Here is a 20,149-nt window from a genome sequence, read left to right as displayed (position 1 = left end):
CCCTGGGACCCCCGGTGTCACCGCCTTGGTCACCTCCTGTCACGGGGGTCACCGGGCTGAGCGCAGGTGGGGGGCACAGCCCTGGCCCCCCCGTGTCCCCCCCGATTGCCCAACAGCGACGTGACCAAGGTTTGCGCAACCCCCACCCCCCCCGGCGGGGACCCAGGCGTCCGGCGGGGAAATCCCAAGACTCAGGCATCCGGGTGGCGGGGGGGACATGACACACATGGGGACCCAGGTGTCCGAGTAGGGGGGGGACACACCCCGAGTGTCTGAAGGGGGTATCGGGGCGGGGGGGGGGGGCACTCAGGTGTCTGGGGAGGGGCTCAGATGTCCAGGTGTGGAAGGGAAAAAGGGACCCAGGCATCCGGGGTGGGGGTGGCCCCCCCCAAATTTCTGGAGGGGGACACCCCAAGTGTCTGGGGGGGAACATCAAGTATTCGGGGAGGGGGGGGGGGGGTGACCCCCAGGTGCCTGGGGGGGAGTGGGGGAAGGACCCAGGCATCCGGGGTGGGGACCCAGGCGTCTGGGTGGGGGGGTGCACCCTAAGTGTCTTGGGGACACCCCCCCCACCAAGCGCCCTGCCCCATCCCCCCCCACCGGGAGGGCAATGGGAGCAGCGGGGGGGGAGATGCACTGAGCTGCCCTGTGCCCAGCAGCGGGTCCTGGTGTTTTGGGGGGACACGGGGGGTCGGGGGGACACGGGGGGGGGTCAGAAGAGCTCCTCGGCGTTGGGGACGCGCGCGTCCCGCAGCTCCTGCAGCCGCCGCAGCGCCGGGCGCAGCTCCCGCTCCCCGCGGGGCCGGTTGTCGCGGGTGCGGACGCTGACGGTGCCGCGGGAGCGCTCGCGGGGACCCACCACTGCGGGGGGGGGGACAGCACCGCGTCACCCCCGGCACCGCGTCACCCCCACCGCGTCAGCCCCACTACAGCACCCCCACCACTGCGGGGGGGGGGAACAGCACCGCGGCACCCCCGGCACCGCGTCACCCCCACCGCGTCACCCCCACTACAGCACCCCCACCACTGCGGGGGCACGGCACCGCGGCACCCCCACCACCGTGTCACCCCTGCACACACACAGCCAGGGGGTCCCCGAGAGGGTCCTGGGGGTGTCCCAGGGGGTCACAAGATTGAAGGGGGGGGGTCCCAAGAGGGTCTGGGTGGGGGACAGCCAGGGGGGTCCCACGGGAGCATGGGGGATCCTGGGGGGGTCCCTGGGGTCTGTGGGTCCCAGGGGGATCCTGGGGGGTGCCGGGAGGGTCTGTGGGTCCCAGGGGGATCCTGGGGGGTGCTGGGAGGGTCTGTGGGTCCCAGGGGGGTCTGGGGGTCCCGGGGGTCCCGGGGTCCCTCACCCATCTGGAAGTTGTACTGCGCCAGCTGCGCCCGCCGGATCTTCCTGCCCAGCGTGGCCCCCGCGTCCCCGTCCAGGTCGGCCTGGAGCCCCCCCCCCCGCAGCACGGCCTGCACCTGCGGGGACACCGGGGGGTCAGGGACACAGAACGGGGACGCAGGGATGGGGGACGGGGGACAAGGGGGGACGTGGGGGGACGTGGGGGGCACGGCCACTCACCTCCCGGGCGTAGGGCTCCACCGCGGGGGACTGCGGGATCACCATGACCTGCAGCGGGGACAGCCACAGCGGCCTGGGGACACCGGGGACACGGACATGGTGTACTCGGGCTGTATCTGGGGTGTATTCAGGGTGTATCTGGGGTGTATTCAGGGTGTATTTTGGGGTGTATTTGGGGTGTATTCAGGGTGTATTTGGGTGCACTTGGGGTGTATTTTGGGGTGTATTCGGGGTGTATTTTGGGGTGTATTCAGGGTGCATTTGGGGTGTATTTAGGGTGTATTCGGGGTGTATTTTGGGGTGTATTCAGGGTGTATTCTGGGGTGTATTCGGGGTGTATTCGGGGTGTATTTGGGGTGTTCACACTGTGTATTCAGGGTGTAGTTGGGGTGTATCTGGGGTGTATTTTGGGGTGTATTTGGGGTGCATTTGGGTGCATTGGGGTGTATTCGGGGTGTATTCGGGGTGTATTTGGGGTGCATTTGGGTGCATTGGGTCCCTGCTCACCAGCGCCCCCCGCAGCTCTCGGCCAGCACCGCCAGCAGCCGCTCCAGCGAGCCCAGCACCGCGCGGTGGATCAGCACCGGGCGCCGGGGCCCCCCCGCCGCGCTGGGGACGGGGGGGGGGTCACACAGCACCCCAGGGACCCCAGAGCCCCCTCTGAACCCCCAAAGTGCTGGGGACGGGGGTCACACAGCCCCCCAGGGCCCCCCTGGACCCCATCAGCCCCAAACTTCCCCCTCACCCCCAAGTCACAAACATTTCCCCCCAAATCCTGCCCCCCCAGCCCCATTTCCACCCCCTTTATCCCCAAATCCTGCTCCTTTAAGCCTCAAATCTGCCCCATTCACCCCCAAATCTTGCCCCCCCATCCCCATTTCCACCCCTTTCACCCCCAAATCTTGCCCCCCAGGTCCCAAATCTGCCCCATTTACCCCCAAATTCTCCCCCCCCAGCCCCATTTCCACCCCCTTTGTCCTCAAATCCTGCCCCTTTTAGCCCCAAATCTGCCCCATTCACCCCCAAATTCTCCCCCCCAGCCTCATTTCCACCCCATTTACCCCCAGTTCCTGCCCATTCACCCCCAAATTCTCCCCCCCAGCCCCATTTCCACCCCATTCACCCCCAAATCTTGCCCTCCAGGTCCCAAATCTGCCCCGTTCACCCCCAAATTCTCCCCCCCAGCCCCATTTCCACCCCTTTCACCCCCAAATCTACCCCATTCACCCCAAATCTGCCCCATTTACCCCCAAATTCTCCCCCCCAGCCCCATTTCCACCCCTTTCACCCCCAAATCTCACCCCCCAGGTCCCAAATCTGCCCCATTTCCCCCCAAATTCTCCCTCCCAGCCCCACTTCCACCCCTTTCACCCCCAAATCTACCCCATTTACCCCCAAATCTCGCCCCCCCCATTACCTCATGTACTCCAACCCGAATCTCTCCGGCATCTGGAAATCCAGCTGGATGGTCCCGCACTGATGCTGCCGCCCCAGCGCGTCCCGGATGCGAATATCGATCTAAAAATGACCATTTTCACCAAATTTTAAGGGGCGGGGGGGTCCCCGAAGGTCCCGTTTTGCCTTCGGCAAAACGGGACCTTCGGGGGCCCCCCCGCCCCCCCAAAATTGTCACCTTAGGGCCATAAAAGGCGCCGTCCCCAGGGCTGAGGTCCCAGGGTTGGCCGAAGTTTCGGAGGCTGCGCTCGAGTTGCTGGGGACACAAAAGGGGGGACATGGAGGGGACAATAATGGGGGGGCGGTGAGGGGATGGGGATCAAATTGGGACGTGGGGACATGGGGACAAATGTGGGACGTGGGGACAAAGGTGGGACGTGGGGACATGGGGACAAAGGTGGGACATGGGGACAAAGGTGGGACATGAGGACAAAGGTGGGACACCATGTATGGGACACAGGACATGGGGACAAAGTTGGGACATGGGGACAAAGTTGGGACATGAAGACAAAGGTGGGACATGGGGACAAAGGTGGGACATGGGGACAAAGGTGGGACATGGGGACAAAGGTGGGACACAGGACATGGGGACAAAGTTGGGACATGGGGACAAAGTTGGGACATGAAGACAAAGGTGGGACATGGGGACAAAGGTGGGACATCATGTATGGGACACGGGGACAATGTTGGGACATGGGGACAAAGGTGGGACGTGGGGACATGGGGACAAAGTTGGGACATAGGGACAAAGTTGGGACACGGGGACAAAGTTGGGACACGGGGACAAAGGTGGGACATGGGGACAAAATTGGGACATGGGGACAAAGGTGGGACATGGGGACAAATCTGGGACACCATGTATGGGACATGGGGACAAAGGTGGGACATGGGGACAAAATTGGGACATGGGGACAAAATTGGGACATGGGGACAAATCTGGGACACCATGTATGGGACATGGGGACAAAGGTGGGACATGGGGACAAAGCTGGTACACAGGACATGCTGGAGGTGACACGCGGGGACACCGCAGGGGACGCGGCACTGGGGACAGCACCCACTGCAGCTGTCCCTGTTCCCATCCCCGTCCCTGTCCCCATCCCGTCCCTGTCCCCATCCCGTCCCTGTCCCCATCCCGTCCCTGTCCCAGCTTCTGGGGTCCCCGTCCCCACCCCGTCCCCATGTCTCTGTGTCCCCGAGGAAGCCGGGTGGCCCCGTCCTTGTCCCCCCCCAGGTCTGGGGTCCCCGTGTCACCTGCTCGGCGCGGTCCCAGGTCTCCGTGTCCCCGAGGAAGCCGGGCGGCCGCGTGGCCAGAACCAGCTGGTACGAGAACCCCAGAACGCCGTAAACCGTCCCCACGAAGTCCAGGCAGGCGGCCACCTCCCCCTCCAGCTGGGGACACGGGGGTCAGCGACACGGGGGACACGGGGGGACAGTGACGCGGGGGACACGGGGGGCGGGGGCACAGACCTGCTCGGGGGCGCAGAAGATGTGCCCGTCGTCCTGCGTGAAGCGGCGCAGGCGCGTGAGCCCCGTCAGGGTGCCGGGCGGCTCGTTGCGGTGCAGCACCCCGAAATCCGCCAGGCGCAGCGGCAGCTCCCGCCACGACCGCGGCCGGTGCGCGAACATCAGGCTGGGGGGACGGCGGCCGGTCACCCCCCCGCGAGGTCACCAGCCCCGGCTCAGCCAACACGGGGGGACGGGGCAGGATGGGGCCCCAGGGGGGAGAAATGGGGCTGGGGGGGACAGGATCGGGCCCAGGGGGGGATGGGGGATCGGGATGGGGCAGGATCGGGCCCCAGAGGGGGTAGAAATGGGGCCAGAGGGGGGAAATTTGGGGCTGGGGCTGGGAGGCAGGTCATGGGTTTGAGTGACAGGGACTTGGGGACCCCTGCCCCAGTGCCCCCCCAGTCTGTTCCAGTGCCCCCCCGCTCTATCCTACTTCTCCCCTGTCCCTCCCAGTGCCTCCCAGCTCTCCCCAGTGCCCCAGCACCCCCAGTGCCCCAGTGCCCCAGCACCCCCAGTGCCCCAGTCCCCCAGTCCCCCCGTGCTCACCAGTGCGCGGGGCAGTTCATGGGTTTCAGGGACAGCTGCTCGTCGTCGCCCTCGGGGCTGGTGACGGGGAAGATGTTGGGGCCGTAGTGCTCCCAGTGCCCCGAGCGCTGCCAGAGCGCGCGGCGGAACAGCGTGGGGGACAGCACCTCCCGGAACCCCCGGGACCGGCACTCGGACTGCGGGACAACGGGACAGTGACAGTGACAACAGCGTGGGGGACAGCACCTCCCGGAACCCCCGGGACCGGCACTCGGACTGCGGGACAACAGGACAGTGACAGTGACAACAGCGTGGGGGACAGCACCTCCCGGAACCCCCGGGACCGGCACTCGGACTGCGGGACAACGGGACAGTGACAGTGACAGTGACAACAGCGTGGGGACAGCACCTCCCGGAACCCCCGCGACTGACACAGAGGGATGATGGGACACAAGGGGACAAGGAGGGGAATGGGGGGACATGGGAGGATGCAGAGGGACACGGGGGGACAAGGAAGGATGTGGGGGGACACGGGGGGAGACACAAGGGACGTGGGGACACAGGAGGATGGGGGGACATGAGGCACAGGAATGGGGGGACAAGGAGGGATGTGGGAGGCCAAGGAGTGACGTGAGAAGTGCCAGTGCCACCCCCAGGGTGACAGAGCCGTTCTAGAGGCGCCAGTGCCACCCTGAGGCGCCGGTGGCACCGCGGCGTCCCGGCGTCCCCGTGCGTACCCGGATGAAGTCCAGCAGCGCGTTGTAGACGTGGGCGCCGCGGGGCAGGAAGAAGCAGCTGCCGGGGCTCAGGGGGTGGAAGAAGAACAGCTCCTGCTCCTGGGGGACGGGACACGGGGTTGGTGACCCCCGGCCCCGTGCTGGGCCCGTTCGGGCGGGTCCGTGTCACCGCTCACCTTCCCGATGCGGCGATGGTCGCGCGTGGCCGCCTCGTCCTGCGCCCGCTGCCACTGCGCCGCGTCCTCAGCGCGCGGGAAGGCGACGGCGGTGACGCGCTGGAGGTGGCAGCGGGTGGCACCCCGGTCCCACAGCGACGCCGAGCTCTGGGGGGACAGGGGCGCTCAGGGAGGGGTCCCGGGACCATCACCCCCCCCCCCCCCAAAGCGTCACCCACCGTGAGGACGCGGAGCGCGCGGATCAGCCCCGTGTGGCGCAGGAGGGGACCGGGACACAGGTGCAGGATGGGACCGCACCTGCGGGGACACGGGGACAACGTGGGGACACCGCAGGGCCCCCGAGGACCCCCCAGCGTGGGCTCCCTCACCCACCTGTACACAGTGGCCGTTGGGGACGTCACCTCGTCCTCGAGCTGCTGCAGCTGGAAGTTGCTGTGCTGGGGGGACACGGGGTGACAGTGGCACAGGGGACAGTGAGGGGGGTGACACTGTGCTGGGGGGACAGGGCAGTGAAAAGGGCACAGGTGACACTGAAGGGTGTGACAGTGGCTTGGGTGACACTTGAAAGGGGGTGACACTGTCCTGGGAGCACCGAGGTGGGTGACAATGATATGGGTGCCACTGAGCGGGGGTGACACTGGTCCCTGTTCTCCCCCTGCCCCACAGCCCCACCCCGGAGTGTCCCCAGGTCCCCAAACGGGCTGGGACGGGAGGGGACGGGGCCGCACCTGGAACAGCTGTGCCAGCTGCAGGTGTCCCCAGGTCCCCAAACGCGCTGGGGCGGGAGGGGACGGGGGCCGCACCTGGAACAGCTGTGCCAGCTGCGGGCGCGTGGCCTCCAGGCGCTCGAAGCGGTGGCCGCTGCGGGCAAACGTCACACACGCCTCCTCCAGCGCCGGCAGGTCCCCCCCCTGCACCGTCCTGCGGGAGGGGACGTGCTGGGGACACGCTGCGGACACGCAGGGGACACCGCCCCGCCGGGACGCCCGCGGCCCGTCCCCGTACCTGTCGCCCATGTCCAGGTCGCAGAAGAAGCCGTCCTGGGTGGCTCGCGCGCCGCAGAACGTGGCCCCGAAGAGCTGCTGGGCCGCCGCGCCCAGGACGCAGGCGCCCGAGAGCCAGAACGCCTGCGGAGGGGACACTGGGGACATGGGGGACATGGGGACACCGGGGACATGGGGACACCGGGGACATGGGGACACTGGGGACATGGGGACATGGGGACACTGGGGACGTGGGGGACGCCCGGGCGCGGTGTCGCCCCGGACTCACCGTGCGGCCCTCGGGGGAGGAGAAGTCGAGCAGCTCCAGGTCGGTGTCACCCTCCAGGGGCCGGTCCAGGTCGCGCAGGGTCCCGTTCACCCGGGCCACCAGCGCCGCCTCCGCCAGCGCCCCCCTGCGGGACACGGGACACCCGGGACACCCGGGACACCGGGGGGTGTTTGGGGGGACCTGGGGACACGTGGGGGCATCTGGGGGGACCCTGGGACACTGGGGGGATGTGCGGGAGGACCCGGGGACACGGGGGAGACTGAGCGACAGCGAGGGGACGCTGGGGACTCTGCGGGGACGCTGGGAGAGCACAGCGGGGACATCGTGGGGACCTGTGCAGACCCCCCGGGACCAGAGGGACGGGGTGGGGACCCCGTGGGGACATCGCGGGGATGCCGGGGGTCTGTGGGGCCCCCGTGGGAGCGCGGCGCGCTCGTACCCCAGCTCGGCGGCCACGTGGAAGGGCGTGGTGCGCCAGGCGCGGCCGGGCACGCGGGTCCCGCCGGGCAGGGCGATGCGGATGGGGGCGCCCGGGGGGGGCCGCTCGCGCCCATCGCGCTCGCGCTGCTCCTGCGCCGCCCGCAGCTGCTGGAACAGCCGCACGCGCTCGGGCTCCGGCGCCGTTACCTGGCAACGGGGGGCGGGGTCAGCGCGGGGTCAGCGCGGGGTCACGTCACGTCAGGACGCGCCCGCCCCTCCCGAGGGGTCCCCACGAGGGCAGGACGGCGGGGACCCCGCGGGGCGAGAGGCAGCGGGGGGGACGGGAGGGACGGGACTCCCGGGGGGCCCGGGGGGGTCGGGGGGGCCGAGCGCACCCGGTGTCGGCGCGAAGCTCCCGCGAAGAGCAGCCGCCCCCCGGCGCGGATGGACGGCATGGCGGGACTCCGCCCCTTCCGGCGCCGGCCGGAAGCCGGGCTGCCCTGAGGGGGCGTGACCAAAACGCGAAATTCCCGCCCATTGGCGGGGCAAAAGCCCGGGAGTCCGCCCAGGAGGGCGGGGATAGCGCGGAATCCCCGCCCAGGAGGGCGGGGCTAAGCGCATGGGTCCCACCCCCTGCCCGGTGTGGCGGGAACGGCGCGCGTTGTCTCCGGTTCCCCCCGCCGAGGCCGCGTTGGACTCGCCCGCCCGTGGCGAAACCCCGCGGGCGGGACGGAACCATCGACCAAATAGGGGGGAACGGGTCCCCCTCCCAGCGCTCCTACAGCCCCGCTGACCGGAGAGTAACGGGGGTTTAATCACCACCGACCCGCCCACTGCCCCCCCCCCCAGGCCGCACAAAGAAACGCTCCGTCACCCGCTCGGTTTTTGTAATCTTTATGTAGATATTTAACCCTACACCTTTATCAAACATATATGATGGATTCTAGCAACTAAAAAAAAAATAAACCAACCAAAAAAATAAAATAAATCAAGTAAAATTCCAACTTCATATAAAAGCCGCGGTGGGGCGGCCCTGGGGGCAGCGGCCCGGGGGGGGCAGGGGGCCAGGACCCCGCGGGCTCTGCGAGAGGTGGAATTAAAAAGTGATTATTATATATACACACACGTACAAAGTCAACGGTGCTCCGGGAGAGAAACGAGCGCAACTCCAGAAAGCAGAAGATCTTTTTTACCTTTTTCACCTGGTTTTGGGGGGGGGGGGGGGCCCTCTGCTCCTCCCGCGGCCGCGATTTGGGGAGAACCCGCTAAAAACCAGCACAGCGCAACTTCCGCCGGTTTCCAGGGGAGGGGTTTTTGTTGGTTTTTTTAATATTTCTTTTCCTTAAACTTTTCAAACTACAACTGGAAGGTTTTATTTCCGTTTTTTTCCATTAAAACATCTTTTTTTTCCTTTTTTTTTTTTTTGCTCGTCTGGCACTGAAATGGGGGCGGGGGGGACAAAGAATAAAAGAAAAACAAACAAAAACCCAAACAAAAAATACAAGGGACAAAATAAAGGGGAAAAGGGAATAAAGGAAAAGGGAATAAAGGAAGAAAAAGAAAAAAAAAAGAGAAAAAAAAAGGAAAAAAAGATTGAAACAAACTAAAAAAAGCAACAACAACGAACCCCTGACTGAATATTTAATTTAGGAGAAGGGTCGCGGGGCTCTGGAGGGGAAAAATCCAAAAGAAAGATGGCTGTGGGCGGCCCCCCCGCGCCGCCGCCTCAGTACCGTGGGGGGAAAAAGGGGCGCTTGGGGGCGAAAAAGGGGGCGCCGCGGGGGAAGGGCGGCCGGGGCCGCTTCAGCCCGGGGAAGGGCTCCCTGCTGCCGAACGGCTCGCGGGGCCGGAACTCGGCGCGGGGGGGCCGGCCCAGCGCCCCGCGGGCCCCCCCGTCCCGGTGGGCGGTGGGAGGGGGGCCCAGCGCCCTCTGCGGGGTCCCCAAGGGCGGGGCCAGCCCCACGGGCGGGGGGTGGTCCCGCGGGGGGGCCGCGTCGCGGGGGTGGCCGGGGAAATGCTCCTTCAGCGTCCCTTGGTGGATGGTTGGGTCCATGGGGGGGGGCGCGGGGAAGGGGACCCCCGGGTGGTCCCCGGTTGGAGGGGGCTGGGTGGGGAAGGGGACGGCCGAGTGGTCCCCAGGGATGGGGGGCGGCGGGGGGGCGGGGAAGGGGACCCCGGGGTGCTCCACGGTGGGAGGGGGGGGCACGGCGTGGGGCAGGGGGGCGTCCTTGGAGAAGGGGTTGGCGTGATCCATGCGGGGAGGGGGCAGCGGGTGCTCCCGGGGGAACAGGCTGCCGTGGTCCTTGGGGGGCGCGGGCGGCGGCGGGGGGGGCACGGGGGCGGCGGGGACGCCCGCGTCGCGCGGGAAGGGCGCCCCGTGCTCCAGGGGGGGCGGCGGGATGCGGTGCTCGAACGCCGCCGGGAAGTTCTTGCCGCGGAAGTTGTTGACGCTCTCCTGGAAGGCGGGAGGCGGGGGCACGTGCGGGGGGAACCCCCCCATGGCGGGCAGCTCCGCGCTCCCCGAGGGGCCGTTATCGAACGCGCCGCCCCCGCCGGCGCCCACCTCGAACCAGCCGGCGGAGCGCGCCGCGTCGCGCCCGTGCCCGCGGTTGCTCTTCCCCAGGACGCGGATGGACTCCACGGTCTGGATGGGCTCCCCCGACATGCCCCCCCGGCTCGGGGCGGCGTTGTGGTAGCCCAGGGTCTCGATGGGGGCCCCCTTCTCCTCGGCGCCGTCGGGCAGGTCCAGGCAGGAGGAGGAGACGCGCGTCTCGATGCGGTAACGCTCCTCCTGCGGCTGCGCGTCCCCCCCCTTGGCCAAACTCACCCCCTCGGCCGAGCCGCTTTTGGGGATTTGCCCGAAATGCTTCTCGTCGGAGGGTTTGCGGGAAGCGTTTTTGAGCATGTTCTTGAATTCCATGGTGGAGGTGGCGGAAATGGAAGAAGCCAACGGTTTGGGGGCGTCCGGAGCCCTCCCCGCCGGGCTGGACAGGGCGTTCTGCGACGGGAACAGCGCGCGGTGCGGGAGGGCGTGCGGCGACTCCGGGAACTGCTTCTGCGCCAGCGCCGCGTGCGCCGCGGCCTTGGGCAAGTTGGTGTGATTCGAGTTGGCGGCGAAAAACACCTCGTTCTTCCCGGGGGAGGGGGAACCGTCCGAGGCGGAGTCGCCGGCCCGGAGGCCGTAACCCCCGTAGATCCCCGGGGACGCGGCCAACGCGTCGCAGCCCTCGCTCTGCTCCAGGATCGACCTCATGGCCGGCGGGAAGGACGATTTCACGCCGAACTCCTGCGGTCTCTGCCCGTAGCTGGGCAGCACCGGCTGGTACTCGGCCGCTTCCGACAGTTTGCTGGATTTCAAGATGGATTTGGCGGGTTTTTTCTCCAGGTTCAGCATGGCCGACGGCGGCGGCCCCGAGTAATCGAAATCGCGGTAATCCTCGTCTTCTTGAAAAGCCGCGTCCGGGTAGAATTTCTCCTGCGAGGAGTCCATCAGGGAGGAGTTCATCTCCGCGCCGTCCGCGGGCGGCTTGTAGAGCGCGGCCGGCGAGTCCCGGCCCAGCGCGAAGGGCCGGTACGCGTGCACCGAGTTGGGGAGCTCCTGCGAGTACCCGTCGTCGCGGCTCTGGAGCGGCGAGCGGGTGCTGCTGGGCGTGGAGGACCCGGGGCTCATGATTTTGGAGAGGAGGGACATGGTGTCCACGCTGCCCGCGGCGGGTTTGTCCATCATCTCGTCCTGCGTGGGCGTCCCGCTGCGCTCGTCCCGCACCGGCGTCCCGTCCACGTTGTCCATGGCGGCGGGAGCGCGCTGGAAGTCCGAGGGGTGACTTTCGGCGGCGACGCCGGAGCCCAAGCTGCTGAGGATGGGGATGTTTAAGTTCAAGCCGCTAAAACCGGGATTGCCCTTCAGGAAGTTGTGGATCTTCATCTCCAGGCTGGGGGACGGGGGCTCGGACTCCAGCTTGGGTTTGGGGATTTCCGAGGGCTGCGCCAGCGAGGTTTCTGTCGGCAAAAGGGACGAGGAGCCGGGCGGGTGGGAAGCGGGAAAGCCCAGGGAATTAGTCGGCGGCTTAAAGCCGGAGCCTGAGAGCCCCGGGGGGTGTCCGGCCGGGGCTTTGTTCACCGCGGAGGGGACCTCGGCGCTCGAGGAGCTGGGGGAATAGCCGAAGGGTTTGGGGGCGAAGGGCGGCGCGCTGGCGGGGCCGCCGCGGGCCTTGGCGCTGGCCGGCGACGCCGCGGTGCTCTGCGGGGCCGCGTCGCCGCCCTGCACGGTGTTTCCGGCCACGCTCTGAAGTAACGATGACAAACCTGGGGGGAAAAATGAGAAAACAAAAAGAAAAAGCCAAACGTTGCGGTCAGACGTTCGGGGAAGAGCCAAGCCAACCCTGAGTCACGCTTCTCGGACTGCAGATGTCAGTCATTACAAGATTTCACGGTTTAGCCAGGAAAATGACTGGGTTTTGCCGTGTTTGTATCGCCACCAGCACCCACCAGAGGCTCAGATTGATCTGGAAATACATGGATTACAACATATTTGGCATCCAGGTGTCAAACCAGGCGCCGATGACCGCGGCCCCCGCACGAGGAGGAGCCGCGCTGGGAAGTTTTCTGCCCTAAAAGCACTAATTTTGGATGCCCAAGGAAAGCACAAAACCATCCGTCTGCCCCCGTCCCGCTCAGCGCCCTCCCCGAGGCGCTCTGGATAAACGCGCTTCAGTCAGGGAAGGAACATGAAGATGTACAGAAAAGGAATAAAATTCACTAGTGAAAAAGTCACCTGTGTTCGCCCAAGACATAAAACATTCCAAATAAAGATTTTCCCCTTCGTTTTTGCTTTAGGGGAGGCACGGCGGCACGTTTTGGCCCGTTTGGAGGCGGGTGGTACCTTGCAACGCCGGCGCCGTCTGAGTCTGCGTTTTGGAGAGCGCGGACAAGATGCTCTCGGGAGTTATTTCCACTTTGGAGAGAATGTTGGCCAGCGGGTTGGAGGGAGCAGCCGGGGCGCCCAGCGCCGGAGGCTTCAGGCCGCTCAGCGCCGTGGGGCTGCTGGGGGTGCCTGGAGAAGGTCTTGAGGCGGGACTGACACCTGGAAGGACACACGGACACACCGGTTAGGGGACAGAAGGGGCTTTTTTTTTAGCTTGTTACAAATTTCCACCCTCAACCCCCCCCGGCGCAACTTGCGGCTGTTTCCCCAGGTCCCTCAGCTGCTCCCATCACATTGTGCTCCAGCCCCTCACCAGCTCCAGTCCCTTCCCTGAACTTCCAGCTCCTCAAGCTCTTTCTTGTGATCCCACCAACCCTGGGGCCGCCATGTTGCGCCCTGAGGTGGCTCTGGCGCCATGTTGAGCCCTGAGGCGATGGCCCAAACCCGCTCCCAGCACTCGCGGTTTGGCCTCAGCCCCTCTCGGGGCTCGTTCAGCGGCCGAACCCACCTGTGTTCTTCATGACGGACGTCAGGCTGCTGAGGATGGAGCTGATCTTGGCCAGGTCCACGTTGGCCAGGTTGGGCAAGGCGAGCGCCGGGGACGGAGCGACGGGCGCCGCGCTCACCGCCTTGGGAGCCGCGGGAGTCACCGTCACTGGCGGCGTCGCCGTCACCGCGGCCGCGCCCGCCATGGTGGACGGTGCCGTTTTGGGGACACTTTCGGTCTTCGCGGGCGCTGGAGCCGCCTGCTTCTCCTTCCGCTCCTCCACTGCATCGACAAGAGCAGAACCGTCACTGTGGGGACAGGACTTTCAAAGGGATCCTCACAGAATTGTTTTGGTTGGGAAAAGATTGTGGAGTCCAGCATTAACCCACCCGTGTCCCTGAGAACCTCATCTGTGTGTATCCAACCCCTCCGGGGATGGCGACTCCAGCACTGCCCTGGGCAGCCTGTTCCAACACCCACAGCCCTTTGGGGAGAAATCACCCCAAATTAACAACCTCAACCTCCCCAGCACAACTCGTGGCCGTTTCCTCTGCCCCAGGCAACAAGAACGCACCGATAATTTTCGCCGTGTCGTCCTCCACGTCCGAGAGCTCCATGTCCTCCACGTCGCGGTTGTCGGTCACAGGCTCCGGAGCCGTCGCCTTGCGGCCGGCGGGCGAGCGGGACCCGTCCTCGTCCCCCATGCCCTGGAACGGGGACTCGGAGCCGGTGGGGGACGGGGCGTCCATGCTGGGGGACGGCACCGGAGACTCCTCGGGGTCGGGCAGCGTCGCCTTCAGCTGGTCCAGCTTCTTCTTCAGGTTGCTCACTCGATTAGCGAACGTTTTATAAGCCTGCGAGAGAAACGGCATCAATTGGAGCATCTTTAATTAAGCATGGCTTAATTACTTCCCTAACAAAGAAGCGTGCGATGTAGAAAACCCATTTCCAACCAGCCGCGCCCCGCGGTGAGAACTTGGCTTTTTGGTGCGACTTGCAGAGCAATGACCACAAAAAAATGGGGATGCAAAATGTTTCTCCTGTGACTTCAAATAATTTTCACTGGAAAAACAAATTTCTAACAGGAGAAAACGAGATATTTTTATAAAAACATAGATTAAAAATTCCTATAAAGTTCCAGCAACACCCAAGAATCCAGTTTCCGACGCGTGGATGTTTGCAGCGTCTCCTCTCACCAGCCCCCCGAGCTCCTCTGTCTTTTGAAACCGTTTGTCCAACCATCGCGCTAAACTCCTCCAGTTTTTAACAGAAAGACGACGCGTTTTCGGGCAGAAACGGAAGGAAACGGGACTCACGTTGGCGACCACCTTGACCTCCTTGTACTGCGCCTCGTAGAAGATGCCGGCGTTCTCCAGCGCCTCGGTGAGCGAGGGGCCGTTCTTCACCTGCTTGTCCAGCCCGTTCACAAACTCCTCCAGCTTCGAGCTCGCCTCCTCAAACTCCTTGGAGAACTTCTTGCCCCCCGTTTTGTCTGCAAGGAGAAGGAACAGCGCAAATCAACCGAGACGTGGAAATGTACAATTTTACTCTTTGAACTACGTGGCAAGTGGATTTTCATTTTCAAACAGGCAAACATCTTGAGTTCATTTTTCCTTCATTACCGTACTCACCTACGAGTCACCACAACTGTAAATGACCGTTTTCAAATATTTCCAAGCTCTCTGCAGTTTTACAATTAAATTTCCAATTAAAGGACTGAAAATACTGTGGTTCCTATGTGCTGCTCGCTATTGGACCCACAGTCGGCTCCTCAAGCTGTAGCTGTTGATAGACGCCTTCAACATTGTAAACTATCAAATCTGAAATGATTTAAGGGGCTCTGCACGTTTTAATGATGCGAAGACACGTTTGAACAGCCCAAAATGCACTTTTCTGTTTTCTCTGGGCTCTGTATCTGCGGGTTTGTACAACCAGCTTCGAATTCACAAATGTTTTTGGCTCCTGCTTGGGGAAATTTTGGGAGTTGGATTCCGGGTCTGAGGCTCAACAGAACCGAGCGGCCCTGCCAATCCCACGCGCGCGGCCCCGGATCCCGCCGCTCTTTACCTTTGAGACACTTGAGCGTCTCGGTGCTGCACACGTCCACCCTCATGGTGGAGAGCTGCTTCTCCTTCAGCTCGATCTGATCCTCCGAGCGCTTGTACAGCAGCAGCTCGTCGATCAGCGACTGCGGCTGCGGCGAAAACAGCGTCGATCGCGCGGGAAACGCGGCCTCAGCACATTCCGAGCGGCACGGCCCCGCTCCCAGCCGCGGCCCTGAACCCCCAGCCTGGCATTTTCACCCTCGGGCTGCACAGACCAGCCTGTAATCCCACAAATCTCCTCCTAAAAGCAGGGACAGACCCCGCGCTCCCTCGGGGGACCCGATTTAGGGAGATTTCTTGTCACCAACCCCTCGCCCGCCCGAAATTCCTCCTCCCCAAGGACCATCCGATCCAAACACGAACTCGCAGACTTACTCTGAACTCAGCAACAATCTTGGATTTCAAAGCAGCTTTCGGGTTCGTGGATGCTGCCGGAAGAAAGAAAAAGCGTCAAGAAACCAAGGAGCGACACCTCGACTGAAAACAAGTCACAAAAGGCAGCTTTACATTAAATATTTTAAGATAATTTAACCAAAGGCTTCCCGTGAGCTCCAGGGAAAACGGTCCCGTGTCAATGGGTTGTGATGGAGGTCGGCAAATTACACTATTGCCTTTTTTATTTAAACGTTATTGCTTTAACGTGCGATAAAAATTTACTGCGCATGCCCAAATATTTCTTGCACCTCCCTACAAACCCCCGGCTCGTGTTTCGGCCCAGGAGCTCTGGGCTACGCTGTATTTTCTCCCCCGGACAGGGAACGTGACGTGACCGCGGAGCTCCCGCTGTTTCCTTACTTTGCGATTTCTTCCACGGTTTGTTCGGTTGTTTGTTCAGAGATTCTTTCAGCTGCTTCTGAGTTTTGAAAGTGGTACCTGGAAAACATTCCACGGGTTTCCCCTTTTTTCGCAGCCCGGCACCACGGGATTCCTACAGAACCTGCTTCTCGGGGCCCGGTAAAACGAGCCAACGGGAATTTGGCTTGAAACACCTCGGCCAGGTTCTGTCACTTCACCCTCTTTTTACACCATTTTCTTTAAGGTCAGGCGGCAGTTTTAAGGTCAAAAATGCAAAAAGCCACTTACTCAGAGCTTCCTTCAGCGCCAGAATGGTCTCCTCGGGGTACACGTTCCTGTCCTCCCAGATTTTGAAGATTCTTTCGATAGATTTGGACACGGAGGGATCCCTGAAAGAGAAGAGTGGGTTTTCTTTAACCCCATGGAGGATAATAGAAATAATTCTGCATTTAAATCAAAACCTTCCAAGGCCCTTCCGGGCGGGAAGGTTTTCGGGGTGAAACGCGCAGGTTTCGAGCGCTGGGAACAGCGATGGGGTTTCTCTGACACCTTATTCACGGGGGGAAATAATAACATCAAGTGCTACTCTGCCCAAGCAGCTTTTGATATGGATGCTCTGGGAAAAATAAAGTGTTTTTTCCACGTGGGGACAAAAATAATCCATCATTCTCTCCGCAGAGCAGAGTAACAGAGTCCGGCAGGGGAATTTGGTCAAGAAAAGGAGTTTTTGCCCTGATTTGTGCCCGTGCAGCCCATGTGCACCCACAGCGTCAGCCTCGGGCCCTGAGCAACGGAACCCATAAGAATTCCAAACAGAAAGAAAGAAACCGGGGTCAGATAGCGGATGCGCCCCCGGTGCGTCTGCTCCCAAAGGCCCGTGTTGGGGAGCGGCTCATTTTTGGGTGGCTGCGCTTACTTGACGAGGGAGGCGGCCTCGGGCAGCACCTCGGCGAAGGTGTCGCGGAACACGATGGCGTTCTTGCGCTTGCAGTTCTGGATCACGTCGTTGGCCAGGTAGAAGAGGTTCAGCCGGTGGGGAAAAGCCGCTGAAAGGCAAAGGCAAAATCCAGATTTGGCCAAGTCACAACAGCCGCGTTCCAGTACCGAAACCCCCGTTTGGGGGCTTTATCAGGATTTCCATCGACCCGGAGCGGGCAAACCTGGGACCAGAGACAGTTTCCAAATCATCTCCAGGCCCTCCCCAACCCGCACGCTTGGCCACATCGAACCTGCGCTCCCGCTTGGGCTTCAAAAGGCATAAAACGTCGTTAACCCAGCACTAATGGGGCGATCTCGGCAACGCGAGAGGAACCGAACGGCCAGAAACGGCAGCGGGAACACAGGAGTCACCCTGTTTGGCTCCCGACTCCGCTCTCGCCACTTAGAGGCCACTCATTTGTGTTTTCCAAAAGTCATCGTGGAGAAATCTCCTCTTCTTTAAGCTTAAAATGGTTTAGTTCCACGTGCCCGTGAGCTCTATGGCGTTCCCACCCTCCCTGCATTAATAATCCACATTTTTTAACCTACAAATCCCTAAATTCTCCATTTCCCTTCGTTTTGCAGGGTTGCTTCGTTACTGACACCACTCGCGCCACCAGAAAAACCCCAAACTCCAACCCCCTCCCGCTCCAAACCAGAACCCAAAGGCAGGATTTGCACGGGAGCTCAGGAGAAGCTGCTCCGTGAATGTTTCCCAGCCCGCGAGAAGCTCCGCGTGCTCTTATTAGATGATAATTGTGAAACTAGAAAGTAATTGTTAAATAAACCGTCGCCTGAACGGTTTGTTTGAGGAACGTTGCGCTCTGCCCCGGGGGCTGGGAATCCTGAAAACTGGCCCCAAAATCCATCGTCGGGTTCGGTTCTTGTGGGATTTAATTCAAACTCAACGCTCAGTCCCGGACCCAAGTTCAAGGCAAAGGCCGCTGCCCCTTCCGCGAGGCTGAATCCATTCGGCGCCTCGATTTAGGGCTAATAGTGATAAAAACAAGATTCTCAGTTACTGTTAAGACTGTCCTGGCTTAAACCGGAGAGGAAATACGGCCAAGAAATGGGAAATCTTACACTGAGTCCATTGTGGTGTCCTCACATTAATTACCAACAAGACGTGACATTTAACAATTAAATTCCTGCAAGAAACCTCTCGATCCCCAACAGAAACTTCCCGGAGGTGAAGTTATCACACAATTATCTCATAGAAACATTTGTGGTGTTAAACTCTCGGCCAATGGGACGGGAGCCGCTCGTGCCAACAGCAACACCTTTAATACCAACAGCAACACCTTTCAGTACCAACAGCAACACCTTTCAGTACCAACACGCATTTTTTTTCTTCTGAAAGGCCCAAATTCTTTATCCAAATATCTAAAAGTTGGGGAAAGAACCCCAAACAAGCGGCGCTCTCTGTACTGTCACCAAACCTGCACTTGTCACTGTGTGAAACTGCGGCCGCGAGGGGCGGAAAATTCAGCGTAACGTGAAGGGAAAAGAAGGAAAAAGATAAAATATGTAAGTGGAAAGTAACCAAATAACGAGGGATCGGGGCGCTGCGGTCAAGGGTTGCTGGAGGTGGTCATGGATAAAGTGATTAAGGAGGAACGTGGCCAAACACGAGGGGGTTGAGGGGCAAAGACAATCCAGCTCCTCACCAGTACGGACCAGCAAACAGCCCACAGGACCACAGGACCAGCTCCTCACCAGTACGGACCAGCAAACAGCCCTTGGGCTCTCACCTTCCTCCCTTTAATCACACGGTTGTGCCGCAGGCAACAAAAAACCTCCATCCAAACACGGAGGAGAAGAGTCCTCTGCATGTGCACCGGGAAAACAACCGTCCCGAGCCCTACAAAAGGTTCGGTACAAACCAGAGCAGCATTTCGGGAGGGGAACGTCCTGCAGAGCTGATTTCAAGTCCCGCGATGGAGGCGACGGGACTCACGGAAACATCAACTCTCGGCCCAGGCCGGCGCTGGCCCTGGGAGCCGGCGCGGCCGTGACAAGCGCGGTGCCCGCGGGAAGGGGACAGGCTGAGGGTGCGTCTCCCCTCCGCTCTGGCAATGGTGCTCAGGAGGTTCCCGCGAGCGCCCGCAGGACCGGAGGGTGCCGGCGCCGCCGCTCCGCGCGGACACACGGGTTGTGCTTCTCCCAGGTGACGTCGAGCAGAATCCCTGCCCAGCGGCCACAAACACCAGCGAGCGCTAAACCTCACACTGCAACTTTCTGCTTGATGTCACGTCCAAAATAACGGGGGATGGACACGTCAAGTGCAGCCAAACCCCGCGCCCTGCGCAGCCCCGCGGGGCCCGGCCCACGGCGGCGGGGGAAGGGGCCGGGTGAGCGGTCGCAGCACCTGCCGAGCCCAGGCCGGTCCCGGTCCCGGTCCCCCCCCAGCCCCACTCACAGCGCCGCAGCCACTTCATCCAGTGGTACACGATGGTGCTGTGGTGCCGCTTGTTCTCCAGGCACCAGGAGGAGAGGCCCTGGATGGACTCCATGGTGTTGGTCACCGCCTGCAGTTTCCTGTCGAGCGAGGCCTCCAGCGCGCCGGCCGACGAGGAGGCGGCGGCCGAGGAGGAGGAGGAGGCCCGGCCGCCGCCTCCGCCGCCCGCCGCCATCTTCCCGCGCTGCTCCCCACCCGAGCCGCTCACACGGCGGCGGCGGCGGCGGCGCGGGGGCTCCCGCTCCCCTCACGGCCCCGACGGGGCCTGCGCGGCGGCGGCGCCTCAGCGGGGCCTGCGCGGCGGGGCCTGGCGCTGCGCGGAGGTGAAGCGGCGGGCGCGGCGCCGCCCCGAGCCCGCTCGTTCGGGCGCGGCCCCGCTGGCGGCCCGAGCGCCGTGAACCCCGGAGCGGCGGCGGCGGCGGCGCGGTCACTGCCCGGCCCCCCCCGAGCGCAGCGCCCGCCCCCCCGCCGCCATTTTGTGCCGGGCTCCCTCACACGGGCCGCGGCGGGGACCCCGCGCGCCTGCGCCGCCGCCCGCGCGCGCCTGCGCTGCCCCGCCCCGCGCCCCGCCCCTCTGCGCGCGGCCCGCGCCTGCGCCCTGTGCTCCCCGCCAAGATGGCGGCGTCAGGGAATTAGCAAGAAAGAACAGCCTCGGTTTTAAATAAAAAACAGTTTATTGTGTAAATAAAGGAAGGGCAGGCGGCTCCCCCCACCGCCAGGCCCCCAAGTGCAGCC

General features: G+C 63.0%; 2 protein-coding genes across 3 annotated transcripts; both read right to left on the bottom strand.

Annotated features, from left to right (window-relative positions):
* Nucleotides 1–705: 705 nt before the first annotated feature.
* Nucleotides 706–8,157, bottom strand: TARS2 (threonyl-tRNA synthetase 2, mitochondrial). Of its 2 annotated transcripts, XM_082073365.1 has the most exons (18): nucleotides 8,063–8,157; nucleotides 7,687–7,874; nucleotides 7,248–7,371; nucleotides 6,981–7,102; nucleotides 6,779–6,896; nucleotides 6,348–6,412; nucleotides 6,194–6,272; nucleotides 5,976–6,122; nucleotides 5,800–5,898; nucleotides 5,084–5,259; nucleotides 4,499–4,661; nucleotides 4,283–4,420; nucleotides 3,207–3,284; nucleotides 2,991–3,091; nucleotides 2,081–2,182; nucleotides 1,574–1,646; nucleotides 1,356–1,470; nucleotides 706–861 (listed from the first exon to the last, which is right to left on the bottom strand). In XM_082073365.1, the coding sequence occupies exons 1-18, from the start codon at nucleotides 8,120–8,122 to the stop codon at nucleotides 713–715; spliced, it is 2,097 nt and encodes a 698-aa protein (XP_081929491.1). In that variant the 5' UTR covers nucleotides 8,123–8,157; the 3' UTR covers nucleotides 706–712. The 2 variants fall into 2 exon arrangements, with proteins under 2 accessions (XP_081929491.1, XP_081929492.1); XM_082073366.1 differs by lacking the exon at nucleotides 2,081–2,182.
* Nucleotides 8,158–8,545: 388 nt separating this feature from the next.
* RPRD2 (regulation of nuclear pre-mRNA domain containing 2) lies at nucleotides 8,546–19,871 on the bottom strand. The gene is made up of 11 exons (XM_082073262.1): nucleotides 19,376–19,871; nucleotides 16,895–17,024; nucleotides 16,267–16,367; nucleotides 15,979–16,056; nucleotides 15,559–15,611; nucleotides 15,146–15,272; nucleotides 14,395–14,570; nucleotides 13,653–13,932; nucleotides 13,100–13,360; nucleotides 12,550–12,750; nucleotides 8,546–11,972 (listed from the first exon to the last, which is right to left on the bottom strand). Exons 1-11 carry the CDS (start codon nucleotides 19,587–19,589, stop codon nucleotides 9,394–9,396), a joined length of 4,200 nt encoding a protein of 1,399 aa, XP_081929388.1. The 5' UTR covers nucleotides 19,590–19,871; the 3' UTR covers nucleotides 8,546–9,393.
* Nucleotides 19,872–20,149: the final 278 nt, after the last annotated feature.

This window comes from Streptopelia decaocto (assembly GCF_964273445.1).
Source record: "Streptopelia decaocto genome assembly, chromosome: 26".
NCBI classification, from domain to species: domain Eukaryota; kingdom Metazoa; phylum Chordata; class Aves; order Columbiformes; family Columbidae; genus Streptopelia; species Streptopelia decaocto.
This window is presented reverse-complemented; position numbering and strand designations above follow the sequence as displayed.

Excerpts from the sequence above, each read along its gene's own strand:
- TARS2 (XM_082073365.1), bottom strand. The coding sequence starts at position 8,122 with ATGCCGTCCATCCGCGCCGGGGGGCGGCTGCTCTTCGCGGGAGCTTCG. Across the intron at positions 5,899-5,975 it reads ACCATCGCCGCATCGGGAAG|GAGCAGGAGCTGTTCTTCTT; the intron begins GTGAGCGGTGAC and ends CCCGTCCCCCAG. Across the intron at positions 2,183-2,990 it reads TTCGGGTTGGAGTACATGAG|CGCGGCGGGGGGGCCCCGGC; the intron begins GTAATGGGGGGG and ends CCCCGTCCCCAG.
- RPRD2 (XM_082073262.1), bottom strand. The coding sequence starts at position 19,589 with ATGGCGGCGGGCGGCGGAGGCGGCGGCCGGGCCTCCTCCTCCTCCTCG. Across the intron at positions 15,612-15,978 it reads ACCGTGGAAGAAATCGCAAA|CATCCACGAACCCGAAAGCT; the intron begins GTAAGGAAACAG and ends TTCTTCCGGCAG. Across the intron at positions 11,973-12,549 it reads GACGGCGCCGGCGTTGCAAG|GTTTGTCATCGTTACTTCAG; the intron begins GTACCACCCGCC and ends TTTTCCCCCCAG.